Consider the following 23,906-nt stretch of genomic DNA (forward strand, 5'->3'; position numbering starts at 1 on the left):
TTTACATGATACATTGATTTAATATAAAAAACAAGATAACATTACTTACCTTAATGAGACTTCTAACAAATATGTTTTGTCGTCTTTTGATTTCTTCCTTTTTCTTAATCACAGATTCTTTCTGTAACTCAGACCCAGGCACTAGCTTCAGTTTCCCTTCTATTTCAGTCTGATGTTGTGTTTTATAGTGTCTATTAAGATCATGTCTTCTATTATGTGAGGAAGTGTTTTCACAAACAATGCACAGCAGTTTTCCTGATGGACCCACTATAAATAAGAACTCATTTTCTTTGAATTCACACTTACTATCACTTTCTGCTTTTCTTTTGTTCATTTTCTTTTGCACTGTGATGGGTAACTGAGTGTAAAAACAAGGCTTAATTTTTGAAAGTACAAAACTGCAAATGTTCACAAAGGACGAACAAAGCACAACTCCGTAGCATGTGAGTGTCAATTGTAAACTGACTGACAAAAACCTGTGACGCACCGTTGGTGCAGACGCCTCAGGATCAAACAAGTATCAAATGTGTATGAACAGTTATGGAATGACTGCAGAACAAAAGTCCTTCTTTCCAGTTTGACTCACTGAACATACTTTTTTAATTGAAACCAGATTAATATGAAAGAAGATAACACTTGCCAAAAGATGTACATGAAATAATAAAATCAATAACAATAATTGTTAAGTTTTAGACTTATTCTCAGTAAAACCCATTTCTAGCTCTAAGATACTTGTATATCTGTTATAGATTTTTCTACAAACAGGTTTTTGGTTAATACCTTTTGCATGAGTAGGCTTACTTTTTTATTACCATCACTGGGATGCAGTGTGCCTATTCTAATTGTCCAATGCACCACTTTTGGCGCATGCGTCAGAGGTTGGCCATCCCTGCCATCACGTTGTATTGATACACAGTGCAGAGTAGGTGCTTCTGGCTGTTCCAGCTGCACCGCTTAGCATTTTCCCAACTCAATCCCAGCCTAATCATGGGACAAGTCACAGTGACCAAGTAACCTTCCAACCAGTACATCATTGGACTGTGGGAGGAAACCAGAGAACCCCGAGGAAACCCACGCAAAGAGAACGTGCAAACTCCTTACGAGCAGCAGCAGGATATTTAAGTAATATTTGAGTTGTCTTGTGTGTGTGTATATATATTGTTTGATTAAGCTTTCCTATTTATTTAAATAATTCATAACAGGTTATATGTAAAGATACATAAATTGCCTACGTCATCACTGTACCATGTGATACGTGCGCACCCCGCTTAAGGTAAATCCACGTTACACCCGTATTTCAAACTCTTATGTTTTCTTTCAATTAATTTAATGTCTTGAAGTTAGAAAGCATAACAAGCAGTATTATTTTTTAATATATTTGTACATTTTATCTTTTACAGATTGGTTACTTGTGTGAATTTTTTTATTGATTGTTCTGTATTGTTCTATTGGCAATGGTCCCGGATGGTCTGGTTTGGTTGCAGTGGTACCTGGCTTTCTGAACGTCAGTTCTGAATACTGTTTGCATGATTGGTTTCTCTTTCTCTCTCTCTCTGCACGCCAGGCATTTGGCAGTCTTCTATTGTTTTCAGTTGGTTCTTTTGTGTTTCTTTCTTTGTGGCTGCCTGCTAGAAGACAAATCTCAAGTTTGGATGAAGTATACATACTCTGATAATAAAACGTACTTTGAATGCTTGCCAGAGAATGAATCTCGGGATTGAATACGGCATCGTATACATACTTTGATAATAAGTTTCCTTTGAAGTTTGAACTTGACATCTAATTTGAACTCTGATTGTTATCAGTCTTTGTTCCTGTATCGTTTTTCATAAGTTATATTGTGCAAGTTCAAATGTCACACCGCTCTTCAAGAGGGGAGAAAGGTTGATGAAAGGAAAGCATAGACCAGTTAGTGTGACCTCAGTGGTTGGGAAGATGTTAAGGATGATGTCTCAGGGCATTTGGAGGCACGTGATAAAATAGGCTGCAATTAGCATGGTTTCCTCAAGGGAAAATCTTGTCTGACAGATCTGTTGGAATTCTTTGAAGAACTAACAAGCAGGACAAACAAAGGAGAATTGGTTGATGTTGTGTACTTAGATTTTCAGAAGGCCTTTGCCGAGGTTCCTCACGTGAGGCTGCTTAACAAGCTGTGAGCTTATGTTACTGCAGGAAAGACTCCAGCATGGATAAATTAGAGGCTGATTGGAAGGAGGCAAAGAGAGGGAATCAAGGGAACCTTTTCAGACTGGCTGCCAGTGACTAGTGGTGTTCCACAGGGTGTCCGTGTTGGGACCGGTTTTTTTTGTTAAATGTCAATGATGGAATGGATGGCTTTGTTGCAAAGTTTGCAGACAATATAAAGATAGGTGGAGGGGCAAATGGTTTTGAGAAAGTAGAGAGGCTACAGAAGGACAAAGAGGATGGGCAAAGAAATGGCAGATGGAGTACAGTGTCAAGTATATGGTCATGCACTTCGGTAGAAGAAATAAAAGGGCTGACTATTTTCTAAATCGAGAGAAAATAAAAAATATTGAGGTACAAAGGGACTTGAGAATCCTTGTGCAGGATTCCCTAAAGGTTAATTTGCAGGTTGAGTCAGTGGTGAGGAAGGAAAATACAATGATAGCATTCATTTCAAGACGACTAGAATATAAAAGTGAGGAAGTAATGTTGAGAATTTATAAACCACTAGTGAGTCTTCACTTGGAATGTTGTGAGCAATTTTGGTCCCTTTATCTTGGAAAGAATGTGCTGAAACTGGAGAGGTACACAAAAATGATTCCAGGATTGAATGGCTTGTCATATGAAGAGCATTTGATGGTTCTGGGCCTGTATTCACTAGAATTCAGAAGAATGAGGGGTGACCTCATTGAAACCTAAAATGAATGGTGAAATGTTTTGTTAAACATGTGGAGAGGATGTTTCCAGTGATGGGAGAATGCAAGACCAAAGGACACAGCCTCAGAATAGAGGTGTTTCCTTTTAGAACAGAATATCTTTAGCCAGAGAGCGATGTACTTGTGGAATTCTTTACCAAAGGCAGCTGTGGAGGCCAAATCTTTATATATATATATAGTATGGGTAGTATGTGGTGACAAATACGTAATTTGATAACAAATTTATTTTGACTGTGGGTTTGACATACTTATGTGCTTTTGTATTCATGGAATCTGGGCCGCAATCTCTCAGTCTGAAGGTCATTTGTTCAAGAAATGTCTTCACCAGAGGATTGTGAATATCGGGAATTCTTTTTCAAGGCGGCTGTGGGAACTTAGTTGCTGAATGTGTTCAAGGCAGATGGTGAATATTGGTAGCTTGAGTTAAGGCATTTGACACTGTGGTGTTCGCCGAGCTTGGCAATTCGCTTGCAGACATTTAGTCACCAGTCGAGGTGACATCCTCGGTGCGCAGTTGTTAGTGTTTCTCTCCGGGAGGGCTCACATTTACGTAGGCCTCTGTTCGCTTGCCTAGGTCCTGATTGGCCACCCCTTTTGTTGACCTTTGAATTCTTTTGACTCTTGGGTGTTTGTTGGTGGCGTCTCTTTCGATCTGTTTGCCTACAGAGTTATCAGAACAGAACCACACTTCTAAAACTTTTTCATGCTTCATGTTCTGCATCAGAACTTCCACAGTTTCCCTGTTAAAGTGGAGAGATTTCTTTAATGTTATTGGAAGCAAGGAATATGGGTTTAGTGAAAGCAGCTTTGAGGGGAAGGATGACATGTGTTGTGTTAAACATACATCGGAGGCTAAATTGTTCGCCACCCACGTTTGCTGTCAGTGGCCACTTTATTAGATCATCAACGCAAGTATCTAATCAGCCAATCGTGGCAGCAACTCAGTGCATAAAGCATGCAGACATGGTCACGAGGTTCAGTTATTGTTCAGACCAAGCATCAGAATGGGGAAGAAATGGGATCTAAGTGATTTTGACCGTGGAATGATTGTCGGTGCCAGATGGGGTGGTTTGAGTATCTCAGAAACTGCTGATCTCCTGGGATTGTCATACACAACAGTCTCTAGAGTTTACACGGAATGGTGCAAAAAAAAACAAAAAAAATTCAGTGAGTGTCAGTTCTATGGGTGAAAATGCCTTTTAATTGAGAGAGGTCAGAGGAGAATGGCCAGACCGGTTCGGGTTGACGGGAGGGCGACAGTAACTCAAATAACCACACGTTACAACAGTGGTGTGCAGAAGAGCATCTCTGAACACAAAACGTGTTGAACCTTGAAGTGGACGGGCTACAGCAGCAGAAGACCATGAACGTGCACTCTGCGGCCACTTTATGAGGAGGTTCCCAGATGCCCCCTCTCCCCCTTGCCACATTTAGTCATCCGAGGTCTTGGCGAACATGCCTTCATCGCTGGGGCAGGTCGAGTCTTCAGAGTCGGGAAGCTGTGTTGCTTGGAGGACGAGGACAGTGTGCAGTCTGCTCACCCCGTTACAGGAAGGAGGTAGTTCACCAGGGTGCTGCCTGGATTTGAGAGCATGAGTTGAACGGAGAATCTGGACAAACCCGAGTTGTTTCCTCTGGAATGTCAGAGGCTGATAGAAGTTTACTAAATTACAAAGGTAATAAATCCTTTATTCAGGATGGATCTGCCAAGTACAAGAGGACGTGCATTTAAAACTTAAACGCGATTGTGGGAAAATATTTTGCACAGTGTTAGGTGCCTGGGACGCATTGGAAGGGGTTGGTGAATGCATATCTGATGGTGGCATTTACAAAGCTTTTGGAAAGAGACCAGAACATGCAGAGAATTGTGTGTGTGGGGGGGGGGGGGTATATGGCTGCTATGTTTGTTCTTAATAAAGACAAGTTTGGTATGGGATTTTCCTCTGGGAGCAGCATGTAAGAGAGAGAGAGCAAGAGGGAGAGACACATCTTATCATGCGAGAGGCTGATAGACTGTACTGGACACCTACCTGCTCTCGTCCTCAATTATTCTAATCTTCCTCGACACTGAGTACCGAGAAATCAAGGGAGAGCAGACTAAAAAGTGGTCATGCTCGTCTCATACCTGACTTGGGATAACAGAAATTCCAATGGTAATAATTGACCAATAAAATGGCCAGATTCAAGTAATGAGACACCTCTTACTGAAAACTAAGAAGTTTCTAGAAAAGTACAGGAGCAGCTGTACCATAATTGCAGAACAACTATATGTACATAGGTGATTTAAGCAAGCACAGGAACATTAAACTGCAAGAACAATAACAATTCTACCCCCTGATCCAACGGAGGTGATGAGAAGTGATCCATTGAAAGACTGCAGAGAATTTTGTTTATGGGGCCACAAACTGGTGGTATGAAGACGTGATTTCACTATGTGCAGGCAGAGAAGGACACTGTGCTGAACTACCTATCCCTGTCTGGACACGCCCCCCCCCGCCCTGCTGACTGCTCCTGTGGCTCCTCCCACAGACCCCTGTATAAAGGCGATTGGAGGCACTGCTCCCCCCTCAGTCTCCAGGATGTCGTGTGGGGATCTCTTGCTGCTGACTGCACTCTTCCAGCTAATAAAAGCCTATATCTTGCCTCACGTCTCCGAGAGTGCATCAGACACCACGGTTGTTCTGGCGCAGGCAAACACGAGGTAGGTACACAAACTTTTGGAAGTGTGCCCCTCTCCTGATAACTCCATAAACAAACATAATGAAATAATACAAACCCTTAAGAGCCAAAGAAACACGGACCAATAGAATTAAAAGGTCAACTGAAGGGCTAGCCCATCAGGAGCGAGGCAAGCAAACAGGGGTCTATATAAACACCGGCATTCCCAGAAAGAAACACCGACAACTGTGCACCAAGGATGTCACCTCGACTGCTGATGAAATGTCTATCAGCTTGTTACCAAGTTCGGTGAACGCCACAACAGTTAACCCCCAGAGAATCTCCGAAGATTCTCCATCACAAAATTGTTCAGTAAAACCATCAGTTTTCCAGCTGCCTGGAGCATGCGTAGCCCCACACTTACTGAGCTAAGTCAATGACAAAGAACCCTCAGCCCGTTAATCAAGGAAGTTGACAAATTAGGAAGCAATCTGCAAGGGGATATTCCATCCATCTTTCACCCATCCAAGGCCCACACCCAAACTTCACATCCATAACTTTCTTCCAACTTGAAACAAGAAGAATTTCCCAGTGGCCAAACATTTTAATTCCAATTCCCATTCCCATCGGACATGTCGATCCATGGCCTCCTCTGCTGCCACTCTCAGGTTAAAGGAGCAACACCTCGGACTTCACCTTAGTATCCCCCAACCTGACGGCATGAACATCAATTTCTCTAACTTCCAGTAATTTCTTCTCCACCTCTCTCCGTCTTCTTCCATTCCCAAATCTGGATTCCCTCTTCTCTTCTCACCTTTTTGGAGACTTACATAGATATTACTGTGTAGGCCTAATTGTGCGGCTAAAGAGGAATACAGGAGAGAGCTGGAGAACAAGCTTGGGCAGATTAGCCCATGAGAGGCATGGACAGGCATGAAGAGCATAACTGGCTTCAATCAGCCTAGCTGTGGAGCCGTGAATGGGCTAATGAGTTAAACCAATTCTTCAATAGGTTTGACAAATGCCCTCCTGTTCACACTCCCCTCAGCACACCAACCTAAGTGCTGAGGCACCCGATGCTCCCTCAGCACCAACACCTCTCCTCCCTCCTCCAATTCAACATGTGGATGAACAACACAGACTAGCACTGTCTACGTCCCCTCCTTGCCCTGCACCTACCATCCATCATCCCGATCTTCACCTCCCCCAGCCCCACCTTCCACCAATTCCTCAGTCATCACCACTGAGCGGGTGAGAAGGGCTCTGGGGAAACACAGACACGGCAAAGCATTGGGACTGCACGGTGTGTACCCTGAGATCCCGAAGGAGTGTGCTGAGCAGCTGTGTGCAGTTCTCCAGCGCATTTTCAGTCGGAGTCTGGAGTTGGTCTTGACTGTGTGGAAAACATCATGTGTGGTCCCAGTACCCAAGAAGGACCAATTGTAAGTCTTGATTGACTACGGTCCAGTGGCCCTGACTTCACACATCACCAAGACCCTAGAGAGGCTGGTCCTGGCTCACCTCCGACCCCCTGCAGTTTGTCTACCAGGCACACATGGGAGTCGAAGATGCCGTCATCTGCCAGCTGAACAGAAACTGCTCCCAGGGCAGCACCATGAGCGTCATGGTTTCTGATTTCTCAAAGGTTGGCACTTCCATTGTATCCTGGATAATGGATGACCTGAGTGGCAGACCACAGTTTGAGAGGCTTCAGAGCTGTGTGTTAGACATGGCTATAGGTAGCACAGGGCCCCACAGGGGACTGTATTGGCTCCCTTAGATACAACACTGAGTCAGGTCATCTGCAGAAATTTTCTGATGACTCAGCAAGACAAAGGAGATGGTGATGGACTTTAGGAAGACTGCACTGCTCCCTGGTGAAGACCTACAAGAACTTGAGGTGCACCTGGATGACAGACCCAACCCAGACTGTGTACAAGAAGGGCCAGAGTCACCTCTACTTTGAGGAGACTGAGGTACTTTGGAGTATGTAGGCCTCTCCTTCACATGCTCTTCCAGTCTGTTGTTGCCAGTACAATCTTCTATGCAGTGGGGCAATGGCATCAATATGGGTGATGCTGACAGGCTCAATAAACTGGTTAGAAAGCCTGGCTCTGTTATAGAAGTCAAACCGGACACGCAAAGGACCCTGGCAATTCTGGACAATGTTTCTCACCCTCTGCATGCCACCTTGGCTGAACAGAGGAGCATTTTTAGTCATAGTCTGAGACAACTGCTATATGAGCTCATTCTTACCCTCAGTCATCAGGCTCTGTAATGAGTCAAGCTACAGCTGGGAAGTGATGGCCCCTTCCTGTTTGAAGTAACTTATTTTTTTAATTCTTTCTTACTTCTCTTTTAATGTTTATATATTTGTATATCTGCACTGTGCACATTATTGATGCTCTGCTGCACGCTTGAGTGCTCGGTGGAGGGTGCCGATGCTTTCTTGCTGGGGGGGGTGGAAGGGGATCGTTGCTGCTGGTTACGCATGGGAGGGGAGCTGAGGGTCTTTGGGGTTATATATAACTGTCTTTGGGGCACTCCTCTTTTCATGGATGCTTGCGAAGAAAAAGTATTTCAGGATGTATATTGTATACATTTCTCAGACATTAAATGTACCTTTGAACTTGTAATACTACTGTGACACTGTAATTTCCTGTGGGATCAATCTAGCCAATTACTCAATGCTATTGTGTAGTGACTTTGGGAAGATACCAGTTGTAGATATTACCATCGGGACAATGTTCATGTTCCATTGTCTTTCAATTTCCTTTTGATCAGCATACTTCTGGTGTGTTTCACTCAGTGATTTCTGTGTGTTTGGAATGGTGATATCTGTTAAGAAAGTTGTTCTTGCTGGTTTATCCTGGATTATGATATCCGGATGGTTATTATGGATTGTCCTGTCTGTAATAAAGGATTGGTCGTAATATAATTTGTGGGACTCTGATTATAAAACTGGATCAAGCTTGTATTTATAGTAGGGTACAGAGTCTTCTATGAGCTTGTGTTTAACAAAGATTTTGGTGAATGATATTTGCCACTTGATTGTGCCTGTGTAAGTAATCAGATTGAGTTAAACTGCCACAGGATCCTGTACTGTGCTGAACTGTTTCTAGTTTCTCTTGGCATTTTCTGCATTTATCATCCTGAATTTGTTGGTCTTTTATTATGAATCTTTTTATTTAGTGTGTGTGTGTGTGTGTGTGTGTGTGTGTCTGTGTGTGTGTCTGTGTGTCTGTGTGTGTGTGTGTGTGTGTGTGTGTGTGTGTGTGTGTCTGTGTGTGTGTCTGTGTGTGTGTCTGTGTGTGTGTCTGTGTGTGTGTCTGTGTGTCTGTGTCTGTGTGTGTCTGTGAGTGTGTGTGTGTCTGTGAGTGTGTGTGTGTCTGTGAGTGTGTGTGTCTGTGTGTGTGTGTGTGTCTGAGTGTGTCTGTGTGTGTGTCTGTGTGTGTGTGTGTGTCTGAGTGTGTCTGTGTGTGTCTGTGTGTGTGTGTGTGTGTGTGTGTGTCTGAGTGTGTCTGTGTGTGTGTCTGTGTGTGTGTCTGTGTGTGTGTCTGTGTCTGTGTGTGTGTGTGTGTGTGTGTGTGTGTGTGTGTGTCTGTGTGTGTGTGTGTGTGTGTGTGTGTGTGTGTCTGTGTGTGTGTGTGTCTGTGTGTGTGTGTCTGTGTGTGTGTGTGTCTGTGTGTGTGTCTGTGTGTGTGTGTGTGTGGTGTGTGTGTGTGTGTGTGTGTGTCTGTGTGTGTGTCTGTGTGTGTGTCTGTGTGTGTGTGTCTGTGTGTGTGTGTGTGTGTGTGTGTGTCTGTGTGTGTGTCTGTGTGTGTGTCTGTGTGTGTGTCTGTGTGTGTGTGTGTGTGTCTGTGTGTGTGTCTGTGTCTGTGTGTGTCTGTGAGTGTGTGTGTGTCTGTGAGTGTGTGTGTGTGTCTGAGTGTGTCTGTGTGTGTGTCTGTGTGTGTGTCTGTGTGTGTGTGTGTGTGTGTGTGTGTGTGTGTGTGTGTGTCTGTGTGTGTGTGTGTCTGTGTGTGTCTGTGTGTGTGTGTGTCTGTGTGTGTGTGTGTGTGTGTGTGTGTGTGTGTGTGTGTCCCAGTCTTCTTTTGCCACAAGGATCCCTTCAGTTTCTGGGAAGAGGTCTCCATCTCCGAGTCAGGCGTCTGACACCTTCTTGTCGACATCTAGTCTGCTCAGATTGTGGGGATGTCTTCCACAGAGAGTCGTGTTCTTCTAATGGACTTTTCCTTCAATAGTGATAATTACTTCATTTCTCTGGGGCGTGCTCTCACTTGAGTTTAGTGGTATGTACTTATCAGAACTGAATGGCTCGCGTGGTGTGCTGACTCCTGTTTTCTCTGATGAAACTATATCCTTAGAAGTTTTATCTGACTGTTGTGTAAATTTTTAATGACTGTTGTTCTTCTTCCCCTTTCTGTCCTAGGTACTGTTAAGTGTGGTTAAGTGCACATAATGTTTTCTGAAATTTGTCATTTCAGTTTGTTGTAAATTTTCCAGATTGGTTTTGGACCAAGATATTATGCCAAATTGTTGTTATTCTGGGTTCTTCTCTCCTTTCCAGTGCTGGCCTGAAATATTGACTGTTTATTCCCCTCCATAGATGCTCTCTGACTTGCTGTGGTCTTCAGTAGGTAAAGTCCCCAGGTCAATCACTGTGGACGTGAAGCCACATAGAACATTACAGCACACTGCAGGCCCTTCGGCCCACATTGTTGTGCCAACCTTTTAGCCTTCTCTAAGATCAATCTAACCCTTCTCTGCTCCATAACCCTCCATTTTTCTAGCATCCATGTGCCCTAACTAAGAGTTTCTTAAATATCCCTCTGGTACCTGCCTCTACCACTGCTCCTCTTTAGAGAAGACAGAGCATAGATTCTGTCCTGTGAGTGCGTACTAGTTCTCCACAGGGAACTCCATTAGTCGTCTTCTCCACTCTAGTTTGCAGTGACCCTGTAACTTATTCTTTCTCTCAAGGGCCCATCAACTGTCTTTCTGGTTCTGCTGCTGCGACAAAGTTCAAAGTACATTTGTTATCAAGGTATGTATACATTGTACACCCTGGAGATCAGTCTCCTTACAGGCAGCCACGAAACAAAGCAAGCCGAACACCGGAGAGGGAGAGAGAAGACACGGACATCACTGCAGCCAGCACCGCACTTCAGCATGAGCTGAGTAAATGGCACGGATCAGTGAGCAGGACTGGCCCTCGCTTGCCTCTGGTCCCAACATCCTGGCCTTTTAAATCTGGCCCAGCACTTAAATCGTCCCAGCCTCGGGTCGTTCCACGCTCTCAGACCATTCTGGGGCCTGGACCCCACCACCACAATTTGGCCCACATTCAAACTTTCCAATTCAGCCCACTGATCAGACCTCAGGACCTTCCTCATTTTTCAGGAGTGCCCCAATTCTGCTTTCCACAATCAGTCCTTCCCTCTTCCTCTGGCACTGCTCATCTCAGCTTGCGACAACAGGACCTTCCCTGGCGTCCACCATTGCTTGTTTTGGCTTCTCATAACCAGGCCCTCACTGCGCCTCTGCCTTCGCTCATCTCCGCTTGCCTCAGACACCCTTTGCTCGCCTCTCCACTGTGCGTGTCAGTCGTTATTAATAAGGATCTTTGGCCTGTGAGTGGAGAGCATCAGGGACCGAAGGTGATATCCAGTAAGGGTGTATCCAAGGAAAGATTTGGTGAGGACAGATTTGAACTGGAGCATTACAGACATGAGGTACTGCAGGTGCTGGGAATCTGGAGCAGCACACACAATGTGCTGGAGGAGCTCAGCAGGTCAGGCAGCTTCTATGGATGGGTTAACATTTCAAGCCAACGCCCTTCATCTGAATATTATCACCTGCTTTGGGCTGGAGCAGGTTTAATGAAAGCAAGTTGCTTCCAACCACTGGTGGTTGAAGAGTAAGTAACCATGGAAACAAGACAGAGAAGAGATTAGGGTAGAGACCAGGAAAATTTCTACACATAAGGGCAGTGCCATTGGTGGTTGAAGGGTAAGGCTGGGCCGTGTTCCAGATTGGGGGCGGGGGGTAATAGAGGGTGGAGCAGCAGGATTTGGGAAGAAGACGGAATTATTTCATCATGTCTGCACTCCCCAGAACCAGAACCAGACTTATTCTCACTGCCGAATGTCGTTAAATTTTGTTGCATTGAGGATTATAAATGAAACAGCGGCAGCTTGTCTTTCCTTGTTAGGGAGAGAGAGGGAGGGAGAGAGAGGGAGGGAGAGAGAAAGAGAGACTGCGGCATGTCGAATACTGGGTGAACGAGTCATCTTTGGGGCACTGCAAGTCTACGTCTTTATTGATGCTTTGCTGTATGCTTGAGTGCTCGGTGGGGGGCGCCAATGCTTTTTTTTAATTGGTGGGGGGTTGGGGGAGGGTTGCTGCTGCTTGTATGTGGGAGGGGGAACTGGGAGGGCTTTGGGGTTCTAACATTTAACTGTCATTCATTCTTTGGGGCACTCCTCTGTTCTCGTGGATGTTTGCAAAGAAAAAGAATTTCGGGATGTATATTGTATACAATTCTCTGACATTAAAAGCAACTATTGAAGTTACAGTAGACAGTAGGTGCAGGAGTAGGCCATTTGGCCCTTCGAGCCAGCACCACCATTCACTGTGATCATGGCTGATCATACACAGTCAGTACCCCGTTCCTGCCCTCTCCCCATATCCCTTGACTCCACTATCTTTAAGAGCTCTATCTAACTCTTTCTTGAACACATCCAGAGAGTTGGCCTCCACTGCCTTCTGGGGCAGAGCATTCCACAGATCCACAACTCTCTGGGTGAAAAAGTTTTTCCTGAACTCCGTTCTAAATGGCCTACCCCTTATTCTTAAACTGTGGCCTCTGGTTCTGGACTCCCCCAACATCGGGAACATGTTTCCAGCCTCTAATGTGTCCAATCCCTTTAATCTTTATGTTTCAATCAGATCCCCTCTCATTTCCCCTTTGTGGTTAGCTAAAGCCGTGCTTCCGTGATAAAGGCCCCACCAATTCCGAGGCAAATGGAAAAGGACGCACGTGGGCTTTTCCACCAGCTTTCGCTATTACGCTGTTACGGGAGTTCTAGCATTTCTTCTGGTGCGTCTGAAGGGGCTATTCCCACAGACCCTCTTGTATCCTGACTCACAGGGTCTCGGATGTCAATCAGGTTGGGGTGATGCAATCCCTCCACCAGGCCCCCCCCTCGGTTCCTTGCCTGGGGGCTTCGATGCATCGGCATTATCAATGGTTCCGCCTTTCAGAGGCCAGGACACATTTCAAACTCTTTGTGGATTCTGCATGTCTTTCTCTCATGTCCTGGGTCTCCTGAACTGACTTAATAGTGATCTTGCGATTCTCAAAAAGGAGGGGGTCACGGGCATAACACTTGAGTCTCCTTTACCTGCTCCCTGATGGCAGTAATGAGAAAGGGGCACATGCCAGACGGCGAGGGTGCGCCTGCTTGAGCCCCCACCTCCTGAAGATGTTCTCAATGCTGGGGAGGCTAATACCCGTGATGGAGATGGCTGAGTTGACACCTCTTTGTAGCTTTTCTCGATCGTGTGCAGTGGCCCCTCCGTGCGTGATGGTGATGTAGCGAGACGCTGTGGAGTCTCTGGTGATGTGCCCGATCTCCTGGTGAAACACAGCCACTACAATGCCTTCTGTGGATGTAGCGGCCTTTTACTCATACCGCCCCCAGCACTACCAGCGCATCGATTACCAAGCAACTTCTGAGTTCTGCTTTAGCATTTCTCTGCCTTTCTGTGACATATCATGCAATAATAAATAAAACTCTTAATTGGAAAAATAAGATCTAAAGTAACTTCTGATTTCTGTAATTAAAAAAAGCTTGTGGCAGAGAAGTGGAAAAGTTTTCTTCTTTGTATTCTCTGAATATGAAAACTCTTGAGTAAAAAGAAAGCCTCTTCTGGATTTTGTGTTAATTTTAGAATGAAACTTACTGGGCTAACGGATGAGGTAGTGGTGGGAGGATCTTGTGATGCTGATGATTGTTTATTCACACTGCCAACTCCTATTTTCCATGACATTTAACTTTTTAACCATAGAAAGGACACCGCATCCTCAAGAAGTCCAACTGGAGCCTATTTGTAGGCTGGAGTTAAAAGAGGCTTCACTTGCCCTGCCTTTGTAGTGAACACCACATTCCTCTACAAACCACAAGAACAGAATTCTCATCAAGTCTGCTTTACTATTCTATCCTGGCTCAACTCTTTCTCTTGCTTTCTCCTTGCAGGGTTTCTGATCGTACAGATCCATTGGGAGATGACAGTTTGATGTTGTGTCTTCAATCCACTGGCAGTCGATCTTAGTATCTTTACCTCAGTCTGTTTACATTTTGCCCTAGCATGATGGGGCGAAACAGGTATCATAAGTAGGCACAGCAAAAATCTTTATAGCCCATAAGATATAGGAGCATAATTATGCCGTTCAGCCCATCAAGTCTGTTCCACTGTTCAATCATGGCAAATTTATGATCCCTCTCAACCCCATTCTCCTGGCTTCTCCCCATAACCTTTAGTACCCTGACTAATCTAGAACCTATCAACTTCTGCTTTAAATATACCCAATGGCCTCCACAGCTGCCTGTGGCAATAAATTCCACAGATTCACCACCCTCTGGCCTAAGAAATTCCCCCTCATCTCTGTTCTAAAAGAATATCTCCTTATTCTGAGACTGTGCTCTCTGGTCCTGGACTTCCCCAGGAGAGGAAACATCTTCTCCACATCCACTCTATCCAGATCTTTCAATATTCAATAGGTTTCAATGAGATCTCCCTTCATTTTTCTAAACTCCAGTGAGTACAGGCCCAGCATACTTTAATCCTTTCACTCCCAGGATTGTTTTTGTGAAACTTCTCTGGTCCTTCTCTAAACCCTCTCCCGCACACTCCAATTGACAAGGTTGATTATGAGTAACACACTTCGGCTGTCCATCAATTCTGTTGACTGAGGTTGTATGGGAGACCGGCAGTTGCCCAGGCTTCAAGTCTCCCCTCTCCACTCCACCGATGTTGTCCGAGGGAAGGGCACTAGGCCAATACAGCTTGGCACTGGTGTCGTCGCAGAGCGATGTGTGGTTAAGTGCCTTGCTCAAGGACACAACAATGTCGTCCCCCCCCCACTCAAGCAATGTGAGGGGGGGTGAAGTATGAAGCTGGGAGGTGATTGGTGGAAGAGATAAAGGATCGGAGGAAAAGGAATCTGGTAGAGGAGAGGGCAGTGAATCATGGGAGAAAGAGAAGGAAGTCACCCCAGAAGGTAGGTAAGGAAAAGAGAGGGGAGCCAGATTGGGAAAAAGGGAGTAAGGGGAAGGGGGATAAATTACCAGAAGATAGATAAAGTGATATTTATGCCATCAGGTTAGAAGCTACCTGGACAGAATATGAGGAGTTGCTTCTCCAACCCAAGAGATGTCTCATTATGGTCACAAAGGAGGCCATGGATCAACCTGTTGGAATTGGAACGGGCAGTGGAATGAATCCCACCTTTAGTGACAGACGGAACAAGGGTGCCTGATGAAGCCATATGATTGTGAATTTCAGGTCTAGATCTTTATCAAGTAAAGGTATTGAATGACAGTTTAGGCTTAAGAGTAAAATAGCTGAAATTTATTTGAAGTATAAAAGATCTAGTGATTTCCCAGTGTATATGATAAATAAGCTCTTGGGTTTCCGGCAGTTCAGGTATTGATTGTAATCGACATTTTGATGACAAACTCTGACATTTTCTTCGAGGATGATGCCTGGCATGTCTAGTCCGGTGGTATTTATATCCCTGTAATACCCCTATACTCCTTCTGTCTTGTTATTCCTTACCCAATCAGATTTCCGTTGTCCCATTTGCTTACAATGGAATTCCAATTCTTACTTGGAGTGAGACTGTTGTCTTGTTAAAATTCTTTTTCCTCTGGTTTTATTTGAATGGCTTCCTTTATCAGGCGGTCCCAAAGGCCAGTGGTGTGACGCAGTAGTCCTGTGCTGTTGAGGTCAATCCTGTGGCCATTGCGATTTCTCGGGGTTACACAAACAGATAAATCTCCTGTGCTCCTTGATGCAGGTTTCCACCGTGTTCCCCCATCTGGCCGATGTACACCGCTCCGCATTCACAGGGAATCCCAAGCCCCAGGAACTGTCACAGCTTCTGCGGGCAGAAATGACCTGGGACTGGACCGCAGTGGTACCCGGCCATTCTCCAGAGACCAGTGATGAGAGAAAGGATTTCTGGCCCAGAGGAGAAGGCCACAGAATCTTTGAATCAAGGATTTAAAGTACATTTATTATCAAAATATGTACGCAGTATAAAACCCTGAGGCGTCTTCCCACAGTCAGCCATGAAACAATGAAACTGTGGGACCTGCTCAAAGAAAGCATCGTACATCCAATGTGAAAAAAAGTGAACAAATCGTGCAAATGGCAAAAAAAAACGAGTGAAAAAACACACAGAATTTACAACATCGAGCCACAGAATCCTTGAAATAGTCTGGGAGTGTTCAGTTGTTTTCAGTTCAGTTGAGTTCAATTTAACATTTTGTCATTTGTACGTACATAAAATCTGAAAGGAATGTATACTATATACACTGTAAAGATATATGATCAGTCTATAGATACAGTACTGTTCAAGTAACTTAGGCACCCTAGCTCTGTGTGAGTGAGACCTTTGCACAGTTCAGTTTAATCTATCTTATGCATATGTTGTGTTTTTTTTATTATTGTGCTGTTTATCATTTTTTTGTGCTGCATTGGGCCTGGAGTAACAATAATTTCGATCTCCTTTACACGTGTGTGCTGGAAATGACATTAAACAGTGTTAGTTGTGAAGGAACAAGGAGGCAGTTTTACAGCTGTGAAGCCACATCTTATCTTTCTTGTTACTTCACCCACCATCAGGAAACTTACAGCCTCAGAGAGATTTTAAGATACTGAAGAAATAGAACCATTGTGACTCTTCACTCTCTCTGTCCAGTTGTCTGCCTTTGCCTGGATATCGTCTCTGCCCACAGAAACTTATCTCCTGCTCAATCTGCTCTCAGAACTATAAATATAACACCGCCAATTTGAACAATGCCTGTTGCTCTCCTGACAGTAGAAACACAGCTCTGTTTGACAGTTTTCACTGTCTTTATTCTGTTGATTGCTGTAATCGCAAGCCCCAGTTTTATCCGCATTCATATCCGGATAATTCCCCTCTTGTCCACAAGGATAGGAACATACAATATGTAAATAAATGACTATGCAAAGAATGACAAAACTTTCTGAAATATACTCTAGTTGGACATGGGGCCAGGGGTCAATGCTTTCCACAGCACTCTCATACAATGTGTGCACCCTTACATACTCCTAAACACAGTCGTGTATGTGTATACACACTCTCTCACTCCTTCTCATACACACACACACACACAAGTAAACACATGCACAAACACACACACAAACACATGCACACACACATGTGAACATATGCACACACACGTAAACACACGTACACATACACACACATGAACACACACATACATGTAAACATATGCACATACACACGCGCACACACGTAAACACACACCTCTCTTTCCCTCTCTCACTCTCGCACACTCTCACATTCCCTCTCTCTGTCACACACGCACTCTCACATTCCCCCCCTCACATTCCCTCTCTTTATCACACACTCACTCTCACATTCTCTCTTTATCACACTCACTCACATTCTATCTCTTTATCACACACTCATATTCCCCCCTCTCTCTCACACTCTCACATTCCCCCCTCACACTTTCACATTCCCCCCCACACACTCTCACATTCCTCCCCTCTCTCACACACTTTCACATTCCCCCCTCACACACTCTCACATTACTCCCCTCTCTCACATTCCCTCTCTTTATCACACACTCACTCTCACATTCCATCTCTCTCTCTCAGACACTCTCACATTCCCCCCTCTCTCTCACACTCTCACATTCCTCCCCTCTCTCACACACTTTCACATTCCCCCCTCACACACTCTCACATTACTCCCCTCTCTCACATTCCCTCTCTTTATCACACACTCACTCTCACATTCCATCTCTCTCTCTCAGACACTCTCACATTCCCCCCTCTCTCTCACACTCTCACATTCCTCCCCTCTCTCACACACTTTCACATTCCCCCCACATACTCTCACATTCCTCCCCTCTCTCACACACTTTCACATTCCCCCCTCTCACATTCCCTCTCTCTCACACACACTCCCACATTCCCTCTCTCTCTCTCACTCACTCTCACATTCCCTCTCTCTCTCACTCACTCTCACATTCCCTCTCTCTCTCACTCACTCTCACATTCCCTCTCTCTCTCACACACTCTCACATTCCCTCTCTCTCTCTCACTCTCACATTCCCTCTCTCTCTCTCACTCACTCTCACATTCCCTCTCTCTCTCTCACTCACTCTCACATTCTCTCTCTGTCTCTCACTCACTCTCACATTCCCTCTCTCTCTCACTCACTCTCACATTCCCTCTCTCTCTCACTCACTCTCACATTCCCTCTCTCTCTCTCTCACACACACATCTCTCCTTCAGTCTTTCTCACTTCTACTCCTCCTCCACTGCTGGTCTCTCTCTCTCACGCACGCTCGTACACAGATTGAAAATGTGGAAAGCACTCAGTGGGTCAGGCAGCATCTGTGGAGACAGCGACATGTTTAACATTTTAGACTGGAAGCTCTTTGTCCACATTTCAGGCTGAAAACCTTCATTAGGATATCGACAGCCCATTTCCCTCCACAGATGCTGCCTGACCTGCTGAATTCCTCCAGCATGTTGTGTGTTGCTGTGGATTCTTACATCCATCTGTGTCTCCATGAAGCATTAACAGCTTCTCCCTCCACAGATGCTCCCAACCTGATGAGTGTTTCCAGTGTTTATTTCAGATTTCCAGCGTTTGCTGTCTTTTCAGTCACTGTTGTATAGAATCACTGTTTGTTCTTGAGCTAATGGAGCTTTCTGCTCTTTGCCACCAGTGACACAGGAGGTGTGAGATAAACAGAAGCTGCAGTTCCCTCAGGAGAAACATTAGAGACAAAGATTGTCAAGATGTTCAGTCGAGGACGACCCGTCTTTGAGTGGACACTCTTCTCACTGGTCTTCATCCTTGGCCGGAGGGCGACCGAGGGTAAGTAACTCCACTCCTTTCGTGGATCTCCAAGAATCCAGGTAGTGGTAACTTGCAGAGCGCAGACTTGTTACAGTGCCAGTATGAAAATGTCACCGGAGACATTGACGCTAGTGGATGCAGGAGTGTTTTATTCAACAAAATGAGACCGTATCGGAGGAAGAGGCCTCTTTGACCCACTATTACATGACATTTTATATGCTAAAGTTCCAAGGACGATTCTATAGTTACAGTGTATCGACAGTGCTTCCTTTGAATTACATATGGTTTTCACATCTCCTTCTTCAGACCTACACTCCAGACACCCAAAATTAATATTAATCAGCATTGCCTAGTTTTAAGTTAACTTATGTCCACAGCTCCAAGAAACTATTGTTCAGGGCTGCACTTTAAACTTAATCTACAATCCAGATCCAGCTCTAAAGATTGGTTGCTGAAGATAGTATTTGCTATAAACCCCAATTCCAGAATATGCTGTAACACCAGTGATGGCAGTTCAGTTCTTTAAGGAGTTTGCACGTCCAGCCTGTGAGTCCCTGCGCTTCCTCCGGCACATCTGGTTTCTTCCCACATCCCAAGATGTACGGGCTAGTAGGTTAATTGTTTACATGGGTGTAAGGTGTCTGCATTCCCAGGTGAGCTTGAAGATGACTGGAGTTGTTATTCCTGAATCAACATCCCTCAAACAGCATTCCAATGTGCGTGTGGGATCTTGCTTGGCTACTGCAGACTTAAAATTCAAAGTTCAAAGTAAATTTTATTATCAAAGTACATACAGATCACCATATCCAACCCTGAGATTAATTTTCCTGTGGGCATACTCAGCAAATCGACAGGACAGTAACTTCAACAGATCGACCAGAGTGCAGAAGACAACAAACTGCGCAAGTGCAAATGTAAATAAATAGCAGAAACATGAGATAGTGAGATAAAGAGTCCTTAAAGTGAGATCACTGGTTGTGGGAAGTGATGGGGCAAGTGAGTGTAGTTTGATGATTGAGGGGCTGTATCTGTTCTTGAACCTGGTGGTGTGAGCCCTGAGGCTTTTGTACATTCTATGTCAGGGGTGGGCAAACTTTTTGACTTGTGGGTCACAAAGGGTTCTAAAATTTGACAGGGGGGCCGGACCAGGAGCAGATGGACGGAGTGTTTTGGTAATGCACCTCATAAGAGAAAATAAAATATCATGGGATATGTAGAAAACATGTGCTTTAATTTCAATTGAAAATGAACAACAAAATATCTGTCTTTGAAGTCCCATGGTATTTAGCTATTTATTGAAATGACTTTTAAAACTCTGAAAATTAAATGAATAAAATACAGCTTTTTTTAATAGTAACAGTTATTATTTTAAAGCACTGAAAATTCTGTTATCCTTCAAGATATTATCATCATCACTCTCCTCCTGCCTGTCTTTATTTCAAAAACGGTAGGAGATGCAGGTCTACTTGTCCTGCTCCTTCTTATTCAATTGTCCCCTGTGCCAAAACTCAACAACGACCAGCACAAAGACAGAACAGGGACAGCGCGCCAGTATGCGGAGCGCGTTATTTGATCTGGAGCGCATTTTTTATTTTGAGAACGTACGTGCACCTGCGGACTACTCATGTCCATCACTTAACAGAAATGACATGTAACATGTAAGGCTTATTGAAAAAAATATTTTCAAAATGCATTTTTTACATAACACAACGAAGAAACTTATTTTTAATTTCAGTGGGAACAGTGTTGATGGTCTCCCTTTTTAGCCAGCGCATCAAAGTCTGGATTTAGTTTTGTTGTGGCGATTCTCAGGATGGATCTGAGGTGTTGGTCAGTTAACTTGGATCTGTGGCTGGCTTTGTTGATGTTCATGACGCTGAACGCCTGTTCACACAAATAGGTCGAGCCGAACAAAGAGTAAAGCGCAAATGTGGAGTAATACGCTGCACCTCAACAAAGGTCAATGTATATAGAGTGCGTCATCTATTGGGAAAACGCCAGAATTGCGGGGAAAAAACGTTATCAAGGTTTATTAATATAATTTCATCAAGTTCTGCGGGCCGGATTAAAAAGCTTAACGGGCCGCATATGGCCCCCAGGCCGTAGTTTGCCCATGCCTGTTCTATGTGATGGCAGCAGTGAGAATAGAGCGTGGCCTGTTTGATGTGGTCCCTAATGATAGACGCTGCTTTCCTACAACAGTGTTTCATGTAGGTGTGCTCAATGGTTGCAAGTGCTTTACTCGTGATGTACCGGGATGCCTTTTGTTGGATTTTCTTGTGTTGTCTGTACTGCACCGGCCGCCACTGGGCTATAAACGTGCAGGAGCAGTGTGTGGTTAAGTGTCTTGCTCAAGGACACACACACTGCCTCGGCTGAGGCTCGAACTGACTTCAGATCGCTAGCCAAAAGCCTTAACCACTTGGCCACACACCAGCAATTAAAGGCACTGGAGTTCCCATACCAGACTGTGATGCTGCCAGTCAATATACGTCTACAGAAGTCTGTCAAAGTTTCAGGTAACATGCCAAATTTCCACAGATTCCTCAGGAAGTAAGGGCGACATGACAACATGATGACAATATCTGCACCTCAGAACTCTGTCACTGCTTTTGTTCAGGTATCCGATCGTGCGGCCAGTGCAGACCTCCCTCCCTTGGCCGTGCTCTGAACTGGCATCAGGCCGGAGGCTACCCAGACAGAATACAAAGTGTTGCTTGCAGAGGAGGCCATGGATCGACGGGTCGGAAGGGGAATGGGAATGGGAATTAAAAACTTTGGCCTCCGGGGAATCCTGCTCGACTGCCATTATTGAATACAGTATATTGACCAAGTGACACTAAGAATGGAAAGACTTTTTCAGTCTATTGTTCCTTTTAGTAATTAAATTTTGTTGTAGGTTAAGTTTACTTTTGAAATCATAATCTACAGTATCTCCCATTAGTGGTTTACACAGTCCTCACTGGAACAGAGGCAAAGTGAGACTGTCCAACAGCACAGCTGAAAGTGAGCTTCCGAATTAAATTACTTTCCTTTAAATCATCTAAATAAGACAAGAAGGCAAGCAAACATTTAGAAACGGTGGTGGGGAGGAAGGAACTCTCATTGAAATCTTTCGAATATTGAAAGGAACACACACAAAACGCTGGAGGAACGTAGCAGGTAGGGCAGCATCGGTTGTCCTGAGATTCCGGAATCCTTTGTCCTAGAGTTCTGTGAGCAGTTTCGGCTCCTTGTCTAAGAAAGGATGAGCTGCCATTGCAGAGGATCCAGAGGACAGTCACAAGGATGATCCCAGGAATTAAAGGGTTAATGTATGAGGGGCATTTGCTGGCTCTGGGCCTGTACTCGCTGGAGTTTACAAGAACGAAGAGCGGTCTCATTGAAACCTATTGAATGGTGAAAGGCCTTGACAGAGTGGATGTGGAGAGGATATTTCCTATAGTGGGGGAGTCTAGGACCAGAGGACACAGATAGAGTGGATGTGGAGAGGATGTTTCTTATAGTGGGGGAGTCTAGGACCAGAGGACACAGACAGAGTGGATGTGGAGAGGATGTTTCTTATAGTGGGGGAGTCTAGGACCAGAGGACACAGATAGAGTGGATGTGGAGAGGATGTTTCCTATAGTGGGGGAGTCTAGGACCAGAGGACACAGATAGAGTGGATGTGGAGAGGATGTTTCCTATAGTGGGGGAGTCTAGGACCAGAGGACACAGATAGAGTGGATGTGGAGAGGATGTTTCTTATAGTGGGGGAGTCTAGGACCAGAGGACACAGATAGAGTGGATGTGGAGAGGATGTTTCCTATAGTGGGGGAGTCTAGGACCAGAGGACACAGATAGAGTGGATGTGGAGAGGATGTTTCCTATAGTGGGGGAGTCTAGGACCAGAGGACACAGATAGAGTGGATGTGGAGAGGATGTTTCCTATAGTGGGGGAGACTAGGACCAGAGGACACAGATAGAGTGGATGTGGAGAGGATGTTTCTTATAGTGGGGGAGTCTGGGACTAGAGGACACAGATAGAGTGGATGTGGAGAGGATGTTTCTTATAGTGGGGGAGTCTGGGACTAGAGGACACAGATAGAGTGGATGTGGAGAGGATGTTTCCTATAGTGGGGGAGTCTAGGACCAGAGGACACAGAGTGGATGTGGACAGGATGTTTCCTATAGTGGGGACAGTCTAGGACCAGAGGACACAGATAGAGTGGATGTGGAGAGGATGTTTCCTATAGTGGGGGAGTCTAGGACCAGAGGACACAGACAGAGTGGATGTGGAGAGGATGTTTCCTATAGTGGGGGAGTCTGGGACCAGAGGACACAGATAGAGTGGATGTGGAGAGGATGTTTCCTATAGTGGGGGAGTCTAGGACCAGAGGACACAGAGTGGATGTGGACAGGATGTTTCCTATACAGGGGGAGTCTAGGACCAGAGGACACAGATAGAGTGGATGTGGAGAGGATGTTTCCTATAGTGGGGGAGTCTAGGACCAAAGGACACAGATGGAGTGGATGTGGAGAGGATGTTTCCTATAGTGGGGGAGTCTCGGACCAGAGGACACAGATAGAGTGGATGTGGAGAGGATGTTTCCTATAGTGGAGGAGTCTGGGACCAGAGGACACAGATAGAGTGGATGTGGAGAGGATGTTTCCTATAGTGGGGGAGTCTCGGACCAGAGGACACAGATAGAGTGGATGTGGAGAGGATGTTTCCTACAGTGGGAGATTCTAGGACCAGAGGACACAGATAGAGTGGATGTGGAGAGGATGTTTCCTATAGTGGGGGAGTCTAGGACCAGAGGACACAGAGTGGATGTGGAGAGGATGTTTCCTACAGCGGGGAGTCAAGGACCAGAGGACACACATAGAGTGAACGTGGAGAGGATGTTTCCTATACTGGAGGTGTCTAGGACCAGAGGACTCAGCCTCAGAATAGGGGGTGTCACTTTACGTCAGAGATGAGGAGGAATTTCTTTAGCCAGAGGGTGGTGATTCACTGTCACAGAAGGCTGTGGAGGATGACTCATTGGTTATATTCAAAATGGTTGATAGGTTCTTGATTAGTAAGGGTGTCAAAGGTTATGGAGAAAAGGCAGGAGAATGGGTTTGAGCGGGAAAGTAACAGCCATGATGTAGAGCAGGTTCGATGGTCCAAATGGCTTAATCCTGCTCCTGTCTTATGGCCTTTGAGG

General features: G+C 45.1%; 1 protein-coding gene across 2 annotated transcripts in view; it reads left to right on the forward strand.

Moving 5' to 3' along the window:
* csf2rb (colony stimulating factor 2 receptor subunit beta) overlaps window positions 1–23,906 on the forward strand; it is a 78,836-nt gene that overhangs the window by 13,037 nt on the left and 41,893 nt on the right. For both annotated transcript variants that reach the window (XM_059953437.1, XM_059953438.1), the window contains exon 2: window positions 18,581–18,732. In XM_059953437.1, coding sequence (XP_059809420.1) covers window positions 18,654–18,732 — 79 coding nt within the window. In that variant the 5' untranslated portion in view covers window positions 18,581–18,653. The remainder of the gene's footprint in view (window positions 1–18,580; window positions 18,733–23,906) is intronic.

The sequence above is a fragment of the Hypanus sabinus genome, chromosome 29 (assembly GCF_030144855.1).
Source record: "Hypanus sabinus isolate sHypSab1 chromosome 29, sHypSab1.hap1, whole genome shotgun sequence".
Lineage (NCBI taxonomy): Eukaryota > Metazoa > Chordata > Chondrichthyes > Myliobatiformes > Dasyatidae > Hypanus > Hypanus sabinus.